Source organism: Silurus meridionalis, chromosome 25 (genome assembly GCF_014805685.1).
Source record: "Silurus meridionalis isolate SWU-2019-XX chromosome 25, ASM1480568v1, whole genome shotgun sequence".
Lineage (NCBI taxonomy): Eukaryota > Metazoa > Chordata > Actinopteri > Siluriformes > Siluridae > Silurus > Silurus meridionalis.
In genome coordinates, this window is record NC_060908.1 from 12,775,579 (window position 1) to 12,790,826 (window position 15,248).

At 40.2% G+C, this 15,248-nt stretch overlaps 1 protein-coding gene across 4 annotated transcripts; it reads right to left on the bottom strand.

Annotated features, from left to right (window-relative positions):
• Positions 1–731: 731 nt before the first annotated feature.
• Positions 732–13,996, bottom strand: akap10 (A kinase (PRKA) anchor protein 10). 4 transcript variants are annotated; one of them, XM_046839609.1, is made up of 15 exons: positions 13,760–13,996; positions 11,635–11,682; positions 10,907–11,086; positions 9,376–9,891; positions 7,915–8,013; positions 7,622–7,706; positions 5,785–5,908; positions 5,447–5,583; positions 4,958–5,102; positions 4,460–4,630; positions 3,808–3,917; positions 3,563–3,642; positions 2,901–2,953; positions 2,675–2,770; positions 732–1,955 (listed from the first exon to the last, which is right to left on the bottom strand). In XM_046839609.1, exons 1-15 carry the CDS (start codon positions 13,779–13,781, stop codon positions 1,950–1,952), a joined length of 1,872 nt encoding a protein of 623 aa, XP_046695565.1. In that variant the 5' UTR covers positions 13,782–13,996; the 3' UTR covers positions 732–1,949. The 4 variants fall into 4 exon arrangements, with proteins under 4 accessions (XP_046695565.1, XP_046695566.1, XP_046695563.1 ...); XM_046839610.1 differs by having other exon boundaries at positions 3,808–3,914; positions 13,760–13,995; XM_046839607.1 differs by having other exon boundaries at positions 3,563–3,645; positions 13,760–13,995.
• Positions 13,997–15,248: the final 1,252 nt, after the last annotated feature.

Below are 15,248 nucleotides of genomic sequence, written 5' to 3' on the forward strand. Positions count from 1 at the left end.
AAAATGAACTATTGCTGTTACAGAATGTAGAAGAATAAAGACTCAAGTGTTGGATAGATCGAAAACCTGTCTGAACATTCATCCAGGAGTTAATATTTAAAATGAGAAAAGTGCGCTACTGCCCTCTATTGGACATTTCTTTTCTGTCATTCATCCCCACAATAAGGATGAAACTTGGATACACACATTTTATCCCCTCTTTGATGCATCTTAGTGTCGCATGCTCTTATGAACAATTTGTCCACTTGTGCTCATAAAAAAAAAAGAAGACATTCAACTTGAAAATATTTTTGTGAATGCGATGTAATTTACACTTTTTGACCACCTTGCTCTCCTTATTAAAGCAATTGTTAATCAGCCAATCAAAAATGCTGCAAAAACACCAGTGAATAGCCGGAATATGGGTGGAGAAAGGTCTAAGATTAATGGATAGGTAGCTTTGAAATAAGAAGGAAATGTACAAGCGGGATGAGCGGAAATGCATCCCAGAATGCGCAAGTTGAATAGGTTGCAGTCTTGTCACCTTAAAACAGGAATTTCAGGCTACAGTAAACACAGGCTAATGACAGGAAAAAGATTAGGGGATGTTATTTTCCTATCTTCAACTGCCCATGCCACCAAGACCACATTTCTGCAGCTGCAAATGACTGGCAGACCGAGCAAATGCATGCAGGACCCAGGGTGTGGGTGTCCGTAATAAAATACCCGGCTTACAATTAAAAGAATACAGAGACGTTTCAATAATATATGTATTTAAATCAAACACAATTTTAAATATATTATAGATTAAGTACACGTACATGTGAGAAAACATAATAATGGTACATAGTACCAAAAGTCCGTCTGTTTCTGGTTCTTCTCCACGTCTCTACAAGGTCCGAGAGCAGTATCGACACGTGTTCAGGGTATGCCGTTTCCAAAGAACAGGTAGCGCTGGAACTCGCATAGACACACACGTTTGACAACTCGTTTAAAACAAACAAAAAAAACTAAACAAAACAAAAAGACACTCACCATAAAAAAAAAAAAAAAAAAAAAAAAAAAAGAAGTTACATTTATCGAAACCAGAAATCTACATCATCATACAGTGGAGATATGGAGGTTTAACATTGCACTAGCACTGGTCCATGTTGGAGTAAGACTACAGAGTAGAGCTAGTCTTGGAGTTGACATTAAGGTGGAAAAGGGAGAGGGGGAAGGGTGAAGGAGGGTTTCAACCTGCAGCTTATTCTGTCAGTTTAAATCAACTTAAACTGTAACAACCGTATGGGTCCATTCAGCTTCGCGGAAACCTGATGATAAAATCCTGCTGTCGTAGCCCGACTTAACGACACGCCTGCAAATAAAACTGTACGCTGCCACGATGGGTAAATCTTTGCAGTATATAAAAACAGAATGAAAGAGAAACAGAAAAGACAAAAACAGAGATTTCAAAGAGAAGAGAAGAAACAAGGATCGGAGGAACACAAGCTTTATAGTGACTTTGTTTAAGTTCTTAAGCGTTTGGGCATGAAAACGGGACGACGCAGTGGATTCGGGGCTTTGTTCTGAAGTCCTCTTCTTTTGTGCATCTGCTTCCATTCATGCTTGCTTTTTTTGGGGGGGGTGGGGGCTCCTCTTCTTAGGTTTAAAAATAACGCCTTCATAAATGGTTGAAATGTTGGTCACATGGCCCCAAGTGTACATACATATGTTCATAGATATGTACATCCTCCTGTCACACTCTCACTCACACACACATGCGCGCACACACACAGACTTCACACAAAGGAGGTTGTGGAACTGCAGGAACACTTTGTTTTAGCTTCATTATTACATAACTCGCCGCTGGGGAAATGCCCTGTGCAGTTTAGTCTCCGGATTCTTTTTTTTTTTTTTTTGGACTCTGGCTGCAGCAGCTGCGAGGCTGAGAGCAGAGCTAGTCTTCTCCTCTTCATCAGCACGCAAAGTCATAGCTAAAAAACATCACAGATTCGTGGTTAATGCTGAAAGAAATGTGCATTATGTAATCAGCTCGGATCTTTTGTGCCTAACTGCAGAACCGTGTTTGTGTGTATGTGGAAACGGAGAAAACAGGCAACATTTTCCCACATTTCGTCACACAAGAAAACTCATGCTTTTTGTTGAATAGTTACACGACTAAAATAAAGTGAACATAAGGTCCCCCTGAGCGGCCATATTGTCTATGAAAAAAAGTATTGGGACACTTGAGTTTTCCAGCCATATGTGGCTTTTTCATCACAGATTCAGATGCAGTGGGATAAAATGTTTCCTTCACTTCAACTAGGAGATCCAAACCTGTTCCAGCATTACAATGCCCCTGTGCACAAAGCAAACTCTATGAAGATATGCTTTGCATGGGATTGAGTGGAAGATCTACTGCTATAGAGTTCCGACCTCAACCCTATTGAACACCTTTGGGATGAGCTACATCAGTACCTGACTTTACTAACACCCTTGTGGCTGAATAAGCACAAATCTCCACACTCCTATATCTAGTGGAACATCTTTGCAGAAGAGTGGAGGAAATAGCAAATTGGAACCAAATGTGGAATGCGATGCGCAAAAAAAGCACATACCATACTTATGACTAGGTGTCTGCAAACTTTTGGTAATATATTGTACATATAAAATGCTTGCTTTAAAAAGAATTCAGAATACATATATATCGTACCTGGCTGGATGTTGTTAGTGGGCTCTCCTGCTGTCCCTGCTGCATGACATCATTGACTATCATCTTAGCAATCTTCCAGGCCATTTCCTCCTGAGCCTAAAAGGAAAAAAGATTGCTTTTATACAATAGACATGGAGCGCAAATGATTCTTTTCCAAGAGATCACTGGAACCATGCATTGTATCAACAATAGTTTTATCTTCGTTTCCGATTTGTCACACACACACCTCATCTGTGTTTCCTTGCACCCATTTCTTCATTGCTTGGGAAAACATTGAACCTAAAAAAACACAAAAAAAAGAGGTAAAGAAAAAAAAATAAGAAATGGGCTGCTCTCAGTTCAGCAACAGCGTCTGGATCCAGTGCGATTTCTACTGAAGGATGAGAAGCAGTGAACTCTGACTGTGTACCAGACGCATTGGAAAAAAGCCTGAGTGGCCGTTCTGCGCTTTAGTGGCTCGGGATCACGTTCTGAGTCGATCTCAAAAACTGTTATCCAAAGCACAAAAATGCTACAAAGAATGAGAGCGGGTAAAACAACGAGAGAGAGAGAAAGAGACGGAGCACGAGAGGGAGAGATTTCTGCTTTCATCTCCTGCTCTTCATAGTAATCACGCCACATCAGTCTTCTCATCGTCATGGCAACGCGCACTTCAAGACACTCAAACGCAGGCCTGAAGAGCACTTCGGCAGAGTGGTAGGGCCGATTCACAGTGCGTGTGCCAGTGTACATTTCAGACATGAGGAGCAGTCAAAATATTCGCTGGCGGACAGACAGTTCTTTATATATTAATATAATATACTCGGTATAGGAAAATATACTGCAAAATGGAAGCCAGAGCATTTCAACAAGCTGAATTTTGGTTAAAAAATGTTTTGCAGTTCTTACCCTTGGATTTCTTGACGTCCGGTTCGGGCTCGGCTTCCCGGATAAACTGGCCCAGCTCGTTGACTTTGCCAAAGGTCATTCTTCTGAACAGAAGAAGAGATATCTTTTAATGGATTTAAAACCCAAATGCAGCTTTGAGGTCATTTATTTCTAGTAAACAAGGATTCATTCTGAACAATTGATTATCTGCTGTCTGGTAACAGATTCAACAGATTTCGTGACAGAGAGGCTTGAATGCATCTCACCCAGCGTATGGTCTCTGATACAGAGACTCGGGGTCCAGACTGCCAATGTCTACGGTTATCGCTTCATCAAAGTTCTTCAGGATTTTTACAGCCATTTTTTTGGAGCCCTGCTGCATCAAGAAAAGAAAAGAAAAAAAAAAAGACCTCATAAAGGCACAAAGGGGTATGATTTTACAAAGAAAGTCTGCACAGGCTCAGCCTGATAAGACACTGAGAACATAAATACTAAGCCTACACAAAGTCCCAGGAATATAAGTACTTCAATTACCTTAGCGGACACTTTTTAGCCATGTTAATTGGACTTACAGGAAAGTCAAAAGAAGGGGGGGTTGGGGGCTTTGAATTGCCTAGTTAATGACTATATGATTTGGTCAAATACCTCTAAAGCCTTATTATTATAGCAGCAGTACAATTTCTCACTGCGCACTCAGAGCACTGCTGGAGATCATTAAAAGCCACTGGGCAAACAACTCGTACAGCAATCTACTTCCTTTTCCCATTATCAAGTGCTTCTTGTAACGTAGTAACATTTACACAAGGCCCTCTCTTCCATCAGTAAGCAAAATGTCATTGCAGTGTGCAAAAATGCCATAAGCCAAGGTCAGCCAATAGGAGTGAAGAGATCTGATCAAGCGTGTGGCTGAAAGGTCACCTGGGCCAGCGACACCTCTAAGGTGGCCGAGCCGCGTTCGCTGTCCATGGGCGTGCCGGGACCGGACCCTGCAGAGTTGCCTATGACAAACTCATCCGCCCGAACGGAATTGATGAGGTCGCTCAAGTATTTGTAGTACAGGTCACTGGAAAGGAAGCCTGGCAAGTAGACCTAGGGTTAACAACAGAAAGGAACAAATAGACTGAGAACAGAAGATAATTCTGTTATATATATTCAGAATATAATTCATGACATCACTCAGCTAACATAAGAAACACACAGGTCATCTTTGAATCGAATTACTGCAGCTAAACATGCCTCGTCCCACCGAATCCCAAATACATTCAGATTGAGGTCATGCTTGGCTCAGATAAGATAATAACAATTTTAAAAAAGCTCTTCGTCTCGAAGCATATTTCTACTAAAAGATGCCAATCATATTAGATTTTATCCGAAAAGGTTTTTTTTTTCTGGCATGTCGGTGAAGTCCTGACTGACCTTCTCCATGGTGGTCCAGGCTTGGCGTAGTGGAATGGTGAAGCAGTCGGGCAGAGGGCCGCCTTCTCGACAGATATTCGACTCGATCTCCATCCGAACAGAGTCGCCGAAACCCAATGGATTTGTAGCTTGGAGTGAAAAATACCTAAGAACGAGTAAGCATGATTATCGTCCTGCACGGTAGCGTGGAAAATGTAAACAAAAAAAAAAAAAAAAAAGTATTCCCTTCTTCCTATAACTGCAAATCAAAAACATTATTACAGGGGACAAAAGGAATCTAGGTTTATTAGTGATGAAGGAATGGGAAGAAAATACCCACAGTGGGGGCTAAAATGAGTCGGAATTTAGAATTACTAAATGAAGATTTGGCTTTCAAAATGTGCTTGAAACGTGGTAGTGTCATACATCAATATTTATGCTGAAATAATGTGTCAAACTAAAAATTCAATTCAATAAAATTCATGTCTGGTTGTAACTACGAGGTCCTACTTGTCATAAAGGATCATGGCGTCATTCTGAGCCTCCTGTCCATCGTATTGTCCTTTTTTAGCAGCCAGCTGAACCTGGAAGTTATCCGCAGCCAGCCAGAACTGCAAGATGTTCACTGCCTCCTCCTTCTCCATGTACTGCACACAAACAGCCAGATATGACAATCACAACAAACACTCTCTCAGCCCTTTCACACATTTCTCTTTTTTTCATACTTCGTTCAGGATTTCGTCATGCTTGCACTTTTTTTTTCAAATATATATTGTATATCTTTATAAATTTATAAAAATGTGTATCGGGGTGTTATTAAAGCAATAAAAAAAAAAGTATGTCCTCACCTCGGAGAAATAGAACAGGGCAGACTCGCAGAACAGGATGTCTGCCAAGAACACAGAACCGCTGGTCAGCACCTCAATCTGGTACTTGCAAAAGTAGTGGCTCCGCAAGAACTCGCTAAAGTGCCTGGAGAAAGCAGAGGTTATTAAATGCTTTGGGTAATCAGAATGTTACAAGCTACAAATCAAGTGCTGAGCTTGTGTTTAAGCAATGTCTGCATGTTTGTCTGTTATTATACATAAAACAGTTAGTGTCCTGATTAGAGTACCATTGTTCAAGTATTACCAGCTTTTACTTTGCGTCTAGTCATGTGAGAATCCGACAGTATAAACAGTTCAGACTATATGGACAAACGTGTGTGGACACCTCACAATAAGATTGTATAAACATCCCATTCCACATTTAGTCCCCATTTGCTGTTATAAGAACATTCACTCTTTTGGAAAGATGTTCCACTAGATATAAAGGCGATTTGGGATCATTCAGCCACAGGAGCATTAGTCAAGTCAGGTACTGATGTAGGTGATGTGAGGGGGCATGTGGTGTAGACAGCGTTCCAATTCATCCCTGGGGTAGAGATCAGAGCTCTATAGCAGGCCACTCAAGATCTTCCACTCTAACCATGTACACCATATATTCATGAAGCTGGCTTTGTGCACAGAGGAACAGTTATGCTAGAACAGGTTTAGATCTCCAAGTTTAATTGAAAGTTAACTTTACAAATCTATACAATTGGGTGCCTAGAATTTTGTGGTGTCCCGATACATTTGTCCTCATAGTGCAAGTTAAACTAATTGAAGAAAGAAGAAAAAAATCTAATTGTAATATTTTTACAGTTAATCACTGTGTTGTCGTGTCGGTTGTATTTTCAGTCCCTTGAGTATGTTTATTAGAGGTCGATTTTACCGATAGCGATAGCTAGATTGGATTGTACTTGCCGTTTACCGATTAATCAACATTGTTTTTCAAATTGATACTGAATAAAAAAAACAAAAAACAAACAAAAAAACCCATAAAAGTCCAGGTAAAATAGTGCTTAACTGTATTGGAAAAAATAAAAAATAAACAGTACTGAATCATAAACATGTGCAGGGAAAGGAGAAAATATGTCCTATTAATTAACAAATATAATAATGTAATTAATTAATTAATCAAATCTAAAAATAATAAGAATTAAAACAATATAGCACTCTCCATGCAGCACGCAGTCTCACAAGTAAGCACGTGGCATCAGGGATTCGCCTCTAGAGGCCGCTCGTGATGATAGCAGACCGGAAGCCGGAAAAACTATCGGCCTGGATTTTTGCAGACAATTCCTGCAATCAACGATCAGTGCCGATTAATCTGCAAAATCAGTAGACCTATGACCTTCATATTTTATTACACCGTCATATATTTCATTTTATGGCAGGATTCTTAAAAATTTTTTTTTACATATTTGCCCCTTATCTTGGATGTAGCCACAGTGACGGTAGATGTCCATAAAATAAAAATGTTTGACACCTGCTACAGAAATTGCCGGTAACCGGATTAATGTTTATTTTCTTAAATCTTTTTTGTATATAGCAGGATGCTGCAATGTCACTATATCCAGAATTTATACATCTTGAATTTTCTGAAAAGGTCACGCCATGACGTATCAACCTCCTATCTTCATATCATATGAATTTGCATTTGTAAAGTTCACCAAATGTGAACTTTCGGAAGAGCGACTTTGTGATTGTTAAAAAAACGGATGATCAGGATCCAGATGTGCAAACCTAGCGCCTGAAGGAAACGTTTAATAGAAGTGAGAAAAAAAAAATTAAGAGATAAGGCAATGGAACAGAAGTTACTCACTGCTGCTCCATGATGGTGAACACCACTGCCTGAGCAATAACAAAGCAGTTTGGGTCCACCTGACCATCCTCCCCACAGATTTTAGCTGGCAAACAGAATGATATAATGTTAATTCATTACTGTGTCAGAGAGTGTAGTAATAAAGTGAAACTTTGAGGATTTATACACCAGATCATGACATTTCCCATAACAATAGCATTCATTTTATGTGAGACTGCATTCTTATTACGCTGTATAAAAAACTACATGTATAGGATCGAATAGAGGTGGTTTTATAACCATGGCTTTCTTACCAACGATGTCGTTTCGTATCTGCTCGGTGATTGGGATGGGTCTGGAAGCATCTGGAGAAATGTACTTGGTAAAAATGTTGACTGCGTCACGCTCTATACCTACAGCAGAGGAATAAAGAGAGGGGGAATGAAAATGAAAAATGCGTTTTTGAGACACACGGGTAATATGCTGGTTAAACCAAACCATGGTTCTTTAAATTATCCAGAACCATGTGACGTCCCGTTTCATTTTCAAATCATTAAATGTTGCGTGGAAAACACCTTTTTTTCCAATCCCACAAAGGTGACATAGAGAAAGATGACGTACAGTTTAACTACATTTCACGCTGTGGTTTATAGCCCTGTTCTAATGTAGATTTAAAGTTGGCTAGTTTTTATGCGCATTCATTGAGGGCCAGACTGTTTAAGAGCCCTAGGCTGATAGCATCTGCCTCTCCTCGCAAGGTTAATGCTATGACTTTTAGCTCAATTGACTTCCCTGCAGCTTTATTCTCTGAGCTATAATGAAAGTCCCTGTAAGGGCTTTTTTTTTATTATTTATTTTTTTTACAGATCATGCGCTTACTCAGCCAGTTGTAGCACACACAAACGAGTGATATTATCAAAGCCCTGAAGACACGAACAGTCGTTAGACGCTGAGAGAGAATCTGTTGTCAGCCTTGTGTAAATGGTGGAGTCTGTGAACCGTGCTGAATGACGAGCTAAGCAGACGATGTGATCTGGAACCTCTTGAATCTGGTTTAAAGAGTTTGTTCCTTTGTAGGGCTGCAAAATTCCAGGTTTTTCCAGACTCGCAACTTTCGGGATTTGACGGGAATCAAAGGGAATAAACTGGGAATTTAATGTAGTTAAACATTTAAATGTAGTTGAAAAAAAAATCTTGCAGGATAATCTTAGGTAAAGTTGAACTTCTACCCTGCGCATTCATCAATCACGTGCACACAGCAGACTTACTGCAGGAGTTATTGCGGCCGCACCCCCTACATGCACTGTGCATTCATCCATAACATAAAAACACATCATTTCTTGAATCCTGCACTCACGATAATGTTCATCTTGGCGAGTATTTACGTAAAAAATACAGAAATTTATGTTTAAAGCTTGCACTGTGTTACAGAGTACAAACATTTCCCCGAATTTCTAATTAAATACCATAAATGCCTAAAAAGTTGCCAACTTGACATATTTCCCAAATTCCCCAGATGAAGTTCCAATGGAAAGTTTCTGGAAATTTACCAGAACTTTTCCGCCCCTTTGCAACCCTGTACTTATGAGCCGCCATGGATAAGTGGTAGAGGAGGAATAAAAACACTTAATTATTGGAAAATAAGCGAGAACATACTGGTAACACTACCACCAGCTGCTGCATCAGACAAACCCTGATTGATAGTTTTTCCAAAATAACATGTCCCCAAGTATTTATATTCCCTTGCATGTGATGATATTAACCACAGCACTCACTCTTCATTAGCTTGTCAGACAGCTCACGGAGTGCATTCTCAGCCTGGCCTTTGACCGGAGTTCCCGTCCTGGAGGAGGACGAGGAAGTAGAGGGGCGTCGACTCAACCTCAACCCCCCTTCGTCATAATTAATGACGTCTCGGTATCCGGCTACACAATGCGAATTAGTGTCCTGGGGGCTAGAAGTAAAAGTGTCCTCATATTCCCCTTCATAAACACCAGGTGAAGCGTTGAGAGTCGGTGGCGAATCTGGAGACGTTGAGAAGCCCAGAGCGAAGGCGGTCTCGGCCAGCGAGCTGTGCTTTACTGTGTTCAGGCTATGCGCACGCACGCGGGACCAGCTGCTGGACCGGAAACTCTCGGCCTCCAGCCAAAAGCGCGCCAAGTGCTCGGCTGACCGTGTCACCATGAAGTGCAGATAGTAGGGCCGAGCCACGGCGTCACGGAGCACCTGCTCAACGGTCTTCGAAAGGCGAGAACGTGTTTCCTGCGTCTGGTAGTTCACGCTGGAGCAACCTAAAGTACAAATACGGGTAAATACATTGACCATTAAAAGTTAAGGGAGATCTTTTATCTTGCCAATCAAATTCAGCGACATCTGCGTGCACCAGCTTGCTTTCGGAGTTGTGTAATCAATACACCTGGGTCATGTTACAACTCTTCTAACCTGCATTGTGAAACAGTTTCCATACTGTGTTATATACGGTGCATGAACATAAAAGATTTTAATGGGCTGGTGCAACACACAAAGCGACAACCCTTTCGGACGGTTAAGATGTCAGGCTGAACCATGAATAAAACAATGGCAGGCGAGGGAGCTGCGAGTGCACAATAGCCTCTTGTTTAAAGACTACAACATCGTGGTTAAACTGGGATGGGTGTGTCACTAGTAAAGAACTGGGTGAAGAAAGATTGTCTGTTGTAACGGCTGTCTGGCTTCCGCGCAGCAGGATTCAGCTTTGTTCGGGCTTGCGATACCAGTTCAACCACACGCACCTACATAAAGGTCAGGGTTGACTAAGAGTCGTATAGATGCACTCAGTTAGTGGCTTGTTTAGGTCTATAATGAACACTATCTTGTGATGTCCTACTGCAGGACCAACACTGGCCTGCACTATTATTTTGGCTTTTTTTTTTTTTTTTTTTTTTATGGAATTTGGCTTATGTCCAGTTTCTGCTGTCCTAGTTAGTTTGGAAGTGGCTATTCTTTCTGACATGATCTAAAAATACAGCTTGTGTATTTTCTCAGAGGAGCACGACGCAAAACACTGACATGTCCGATCTGGATTTAAATAAAATCACAGACCCCTCACACTAATTAAACCATATGGCACCTTATTCACACACTACTATTTGATCCAGGGCAAAAGCTGAACTCAACCTTGCCTGATTCTTTATATTTATTTGACTGAACAAGCTGCTGTATTACATGTAATATATATATATATATATATATATATATATATATATATATATATATATATATATATATATATATATATATATATATATAAATATATATATGACGCACCCAGGTCTCCGAAGTGAGCTGCCTCCATGTGGCTGGGCTGCTTTTTGAGGATGGCTGTGCGGCCGCGTGCGAACGAGTCCATGTTCGCTGAGATGGCGCTGATGGCCACGTGGCTCGGGCCGGCCGCCTCAAGGATGGCATGGTGATTCCTTGCGGGGGAGTTTAGTGAAACTGTAGAGCCTTTTGGGGGGAAAGAAATAAAATATGAGAAGCAATTTTACTGTAATATAGCCTGTATAATGTACACTTACCTACAGTACATAGCTCTTGCATGCTTGTACTGAAGCACAACACTGAGCAAACAGATATTAACCATAATAGTTCCCTGAATAATTCTCACCCTTCATCTATCACAGTGTAAACATGAGCGCTAATGTGCAGTCAACACCAGCGAGAAGTTAGATTGTTCATTTTACTGAGAATGTGTGTGTGGTTGAACTTATGTAACCTTGAGAAACCCGGGGCATTTCTCCTCCCGGGTAAAACCAGTCATGTTCTGAAAACGTCTCGAGTCCTCGTTCTGTGCAGATGCGCAGTGGTTGCACTCGAAAAGTTTTATCTGATCCTCCACCTCATCCTGCTTATAAAATATGCCTGTGTGTCTAAACTTAGCATAGCACGACAACAATCAGCCAAATAATCGTAGGTCCTGAGGAACAGCTGCAACGTAATGACTAAAAAGTTAAAAGTTATTGATCGAACGTATTCGCTGCACATAACGTACTCACCTCTGTTGGTTTTCGGATCTACCGCTTTCTCTGGTTCCTTTCCTTTAGCTGTAGGGCAAAGAACACAAGAGGTCTGACTGCACAGGAAGTACACTCTATCAAGATGCAAGCTGCAACTAGGACCGGACAGAAGTGCGAAATTAAACAACAAGTCATGCTGAAGTGGCAGCCGTTATTGTTGGGGAACTTCTGCAAAACTGGATAAATGAGAACGTCCAGAAACTTCGCCATTTTGACACCTGCCTGCTTTTTATTCTCTCTTGAAATATCAGGTTACTGAGGAACTAGTAAGCCTTCGATCCTGTATACTTCCCTGTGTTACTTCTGAAATTGCACAAGGATGGTCAAACCAGGTGACGCCTGACCACATCGATAATGCATTAATCCAGACCAGATCGACATGAATCAAATCCCAAAACTGTCTGTCCAGTGATAGGACTTCCTGTCCTACATGTAGAGCAGAGATAAGGGAGTTAATTTCCCCCAAAATTGGGTCGCTGGAAAAACACGTCTGGCACTAAATACAAAGGAAATTCTTAAAGTCTCACGCCACGTATGACATCATCCAAATGCCTCAGGTCCTGAAACGCATGCTATTATCTTATGCAGGGGTCCACAACCACCGGGCTTTGGGCTGATACTGGACCACACAAAAAAATGAATAAAAAAAAGTTGTTTTTTTTTCTTTTGTGGTCTACTGGGTGTTTTATTATAATTTTTTAATACATTTAAAACAATTTGCCATTATAGCGAGTTGTTATATTTTCATCGTATAAGTAATAATTAAATCATATTAAATTTATTGGATGGATGTCGTGACCAAACCTCCCTTAACAAGCGAAGGAAAAAAATGTGTGAAATTGGTCTGTGCTGCAAAAAAGGTTGCGGGACGCCGTTTTAAGGTATATGCCAACCTCGCTGTGCAGTTTGAGGAAAATAATCAACAACAAAGTGCTGTGACCCGACGGGACCCGACATGAAAATATCAAAATATCAAATTAGAAAACATCTAGAAACTCCTATAAGTATCTCCTCACAAAAATCAGCATCTTTGTTAAACAGCAAAGATTATAAACCTCGCCGTCATCAATAGAACTGATTATAGTTCAGAACAGCGGATTAACATCGTCCTGCGATTTGCCTTGCAGCCGGAACTACTTCCAGAGCTGCTTCTAACCAATCGGATTCAAGGATTCATCAGAGCCTCAATCAAAATCACCTCTCACTCAGGCTAAATATAGTAGGGTGCAAAAGTATACGCACCCCCAACCCCTTCCCACATCTAGTCATTCATATATATTTTGCTTTGGTGGAAAAAAATAGAGAAATATCTGTTTATTTCTGGATACTTTTTATGTGCAACATTAAAATGTTATGTTTGTTATGAATGGAGAGATGATGGAAGATGGATAATAGCTAGACAATGAGTTGATGTATACATGATAGATGATGGATGAATGAATTGATAGATGATGTATAGATGAATGAATGAATGATGGATGAATGAATTGATAGATGATGTATAGATGATGAATGATGGATGGATGGATGGATGGATGAATGACTAGATGGACAGGTACGGTGTAGTGCTTTGGACAGCAAATGTGTCACCGAAATCCTTCAAAAACGTTTCATTCCATGTCTTTTTTCTTTAATGGAAATATGTAATAAAAAAATATAAAACAATGCTGAAACTCAATGAGATGTTCGGCTAAATCCAGTCACAGGTGGATTCATTTAATGCTAGTTAAAGCTACATATAGTATCCGATGTGTGTTTTTTGTCTTTAAAACAACTATCATGAATGTTTACAGAATATATCGCTAAGTATAATAAGTCTTTTATACGTCATAAAGCTCTTATAGGGAGTAAACAGAGGGAATCTGGACGCTAATGTTATTCAGTGAGCTTAGCAGGAAAGCTAGGTGTTACCTGTATGCTAATCAACTCGCTAACAAGCCTTGGCACCGTTTATGGACCCTTCGATTTATTAAATTAAGACCCAACCTGCACTGAATAATGAATAAATAAGTGATATTATAGACCCATGAGCAGTGCAGTGCCCGTGTGCATCTTGTCTCCGGCTACCGTCTCGGCTACAAGCCGGACTGAGGCACTTCCTTACCTTTCCGCCTGAAAAACGACATTTTGACGCTGTAAGTGCTTCTTCAGCTCAATGGCAGCATGTCTCGGACTCCCGAGTGCCTTCATTCATGATTTTTGTTTACTTGAAAACATTCGTGCGGATTTCAATATAAAGTCAAAACATTTTTTTCCCTTGAATGTCCATTAGCTCCTTCTCTAGGCGCGCCACCATACCGCTTCCGGAATACAGTAGACGCGAGGCCGAATCCCAAATCACTTCCTGTCCATCTGTAGTGCACTCAGAGATCCGTTCTTTCCTAACCTGCAGTAGCACAATGATACAGGGAGTCAGGATGAATTTGAGATTTAACCAAGATTTCCGTGCATGGATAATGGTTAATTATTAACATGCTTTTCACATTTATAGAAAAAAGTATTTAAAAAAATCACATTTTATTTCCAAAAAAAACAGGATTTTTTATGTAATTGTGGAATAGAGAATAGAAAATAAATATTCGCGTTATGTATATTGGAATGTTAAACCACGTGATCAGACATGAACCGTCCTCAATTACTTTGCAAGATATGCTTTTTTAAAATAAAATATACTTCTAACTTTGACCTGGAATGAAAGCGAGACTTAATTATTGTTATTGATTTAATTTTATTTTGTGCCATTTTTGGAGCGTGCCTGACCCCTGACTGAAACGCGCACGCGCGATCATTATTAGCTGCTTACACTAGGGGTCGCCATTTCAACTATAATTATTTATAATAATTATTACAAATATGGAGGTGCGGTTATATTACTGATGTTGGAGACTGAATCAGACTGTGATTCGTGGTTGAAACGCGCATGCGCAAGAATTTATGTCCACACCCACACTAGGAGGCGCCATTTCCCCTGTTTACTATGTCTCGGCCCCTTAATAAGGCTCTTAACTCTCAGTGCTCCAAGGGTGCTGTATCATGCCATCATCTACCCTGCATTTATGTATCCAAAAATAGAGAGGATAGATTTAAAGTCAAGACAAGAGTCAAGAAGCTTTTATTGTCATTTTAACCAAATATAGTTAATGCAGTATACAGTGAAATGGGACAACGTTCCTCCAGAACCCTGGTGCTACACCAAACAACAAAAGTACCTCAGGAATGCTGAGGTACTTTTTTTAAATTAACCTCTAATAAATCGTTCGAATAATGCCTGACCTTCATTACTAGCACAAGGAGAAAGACTACAAAAAATTCTAGGCATCTGGTCGAAATGTAAATTAGCGTGCACGAGCAGGATAAATTTGCGTGCAGAGCAAAGCTGAATTTGCATGAAATCTGAAGGTCTCACGAATTAAGAGCCTTGAAATAACAGCATGTTTACATTTACATTTGTGGCATTAAGCAGACGCCCTTATCCAGAGCGACGTACAAAAGTGCTTTGAGTCTCTAGCAATGAATAAATCTACACTGGTACGCAAGATTACAAACTTAATATAAATATAACTCTGTTAAATCCATAAATAATCAAATCAGAA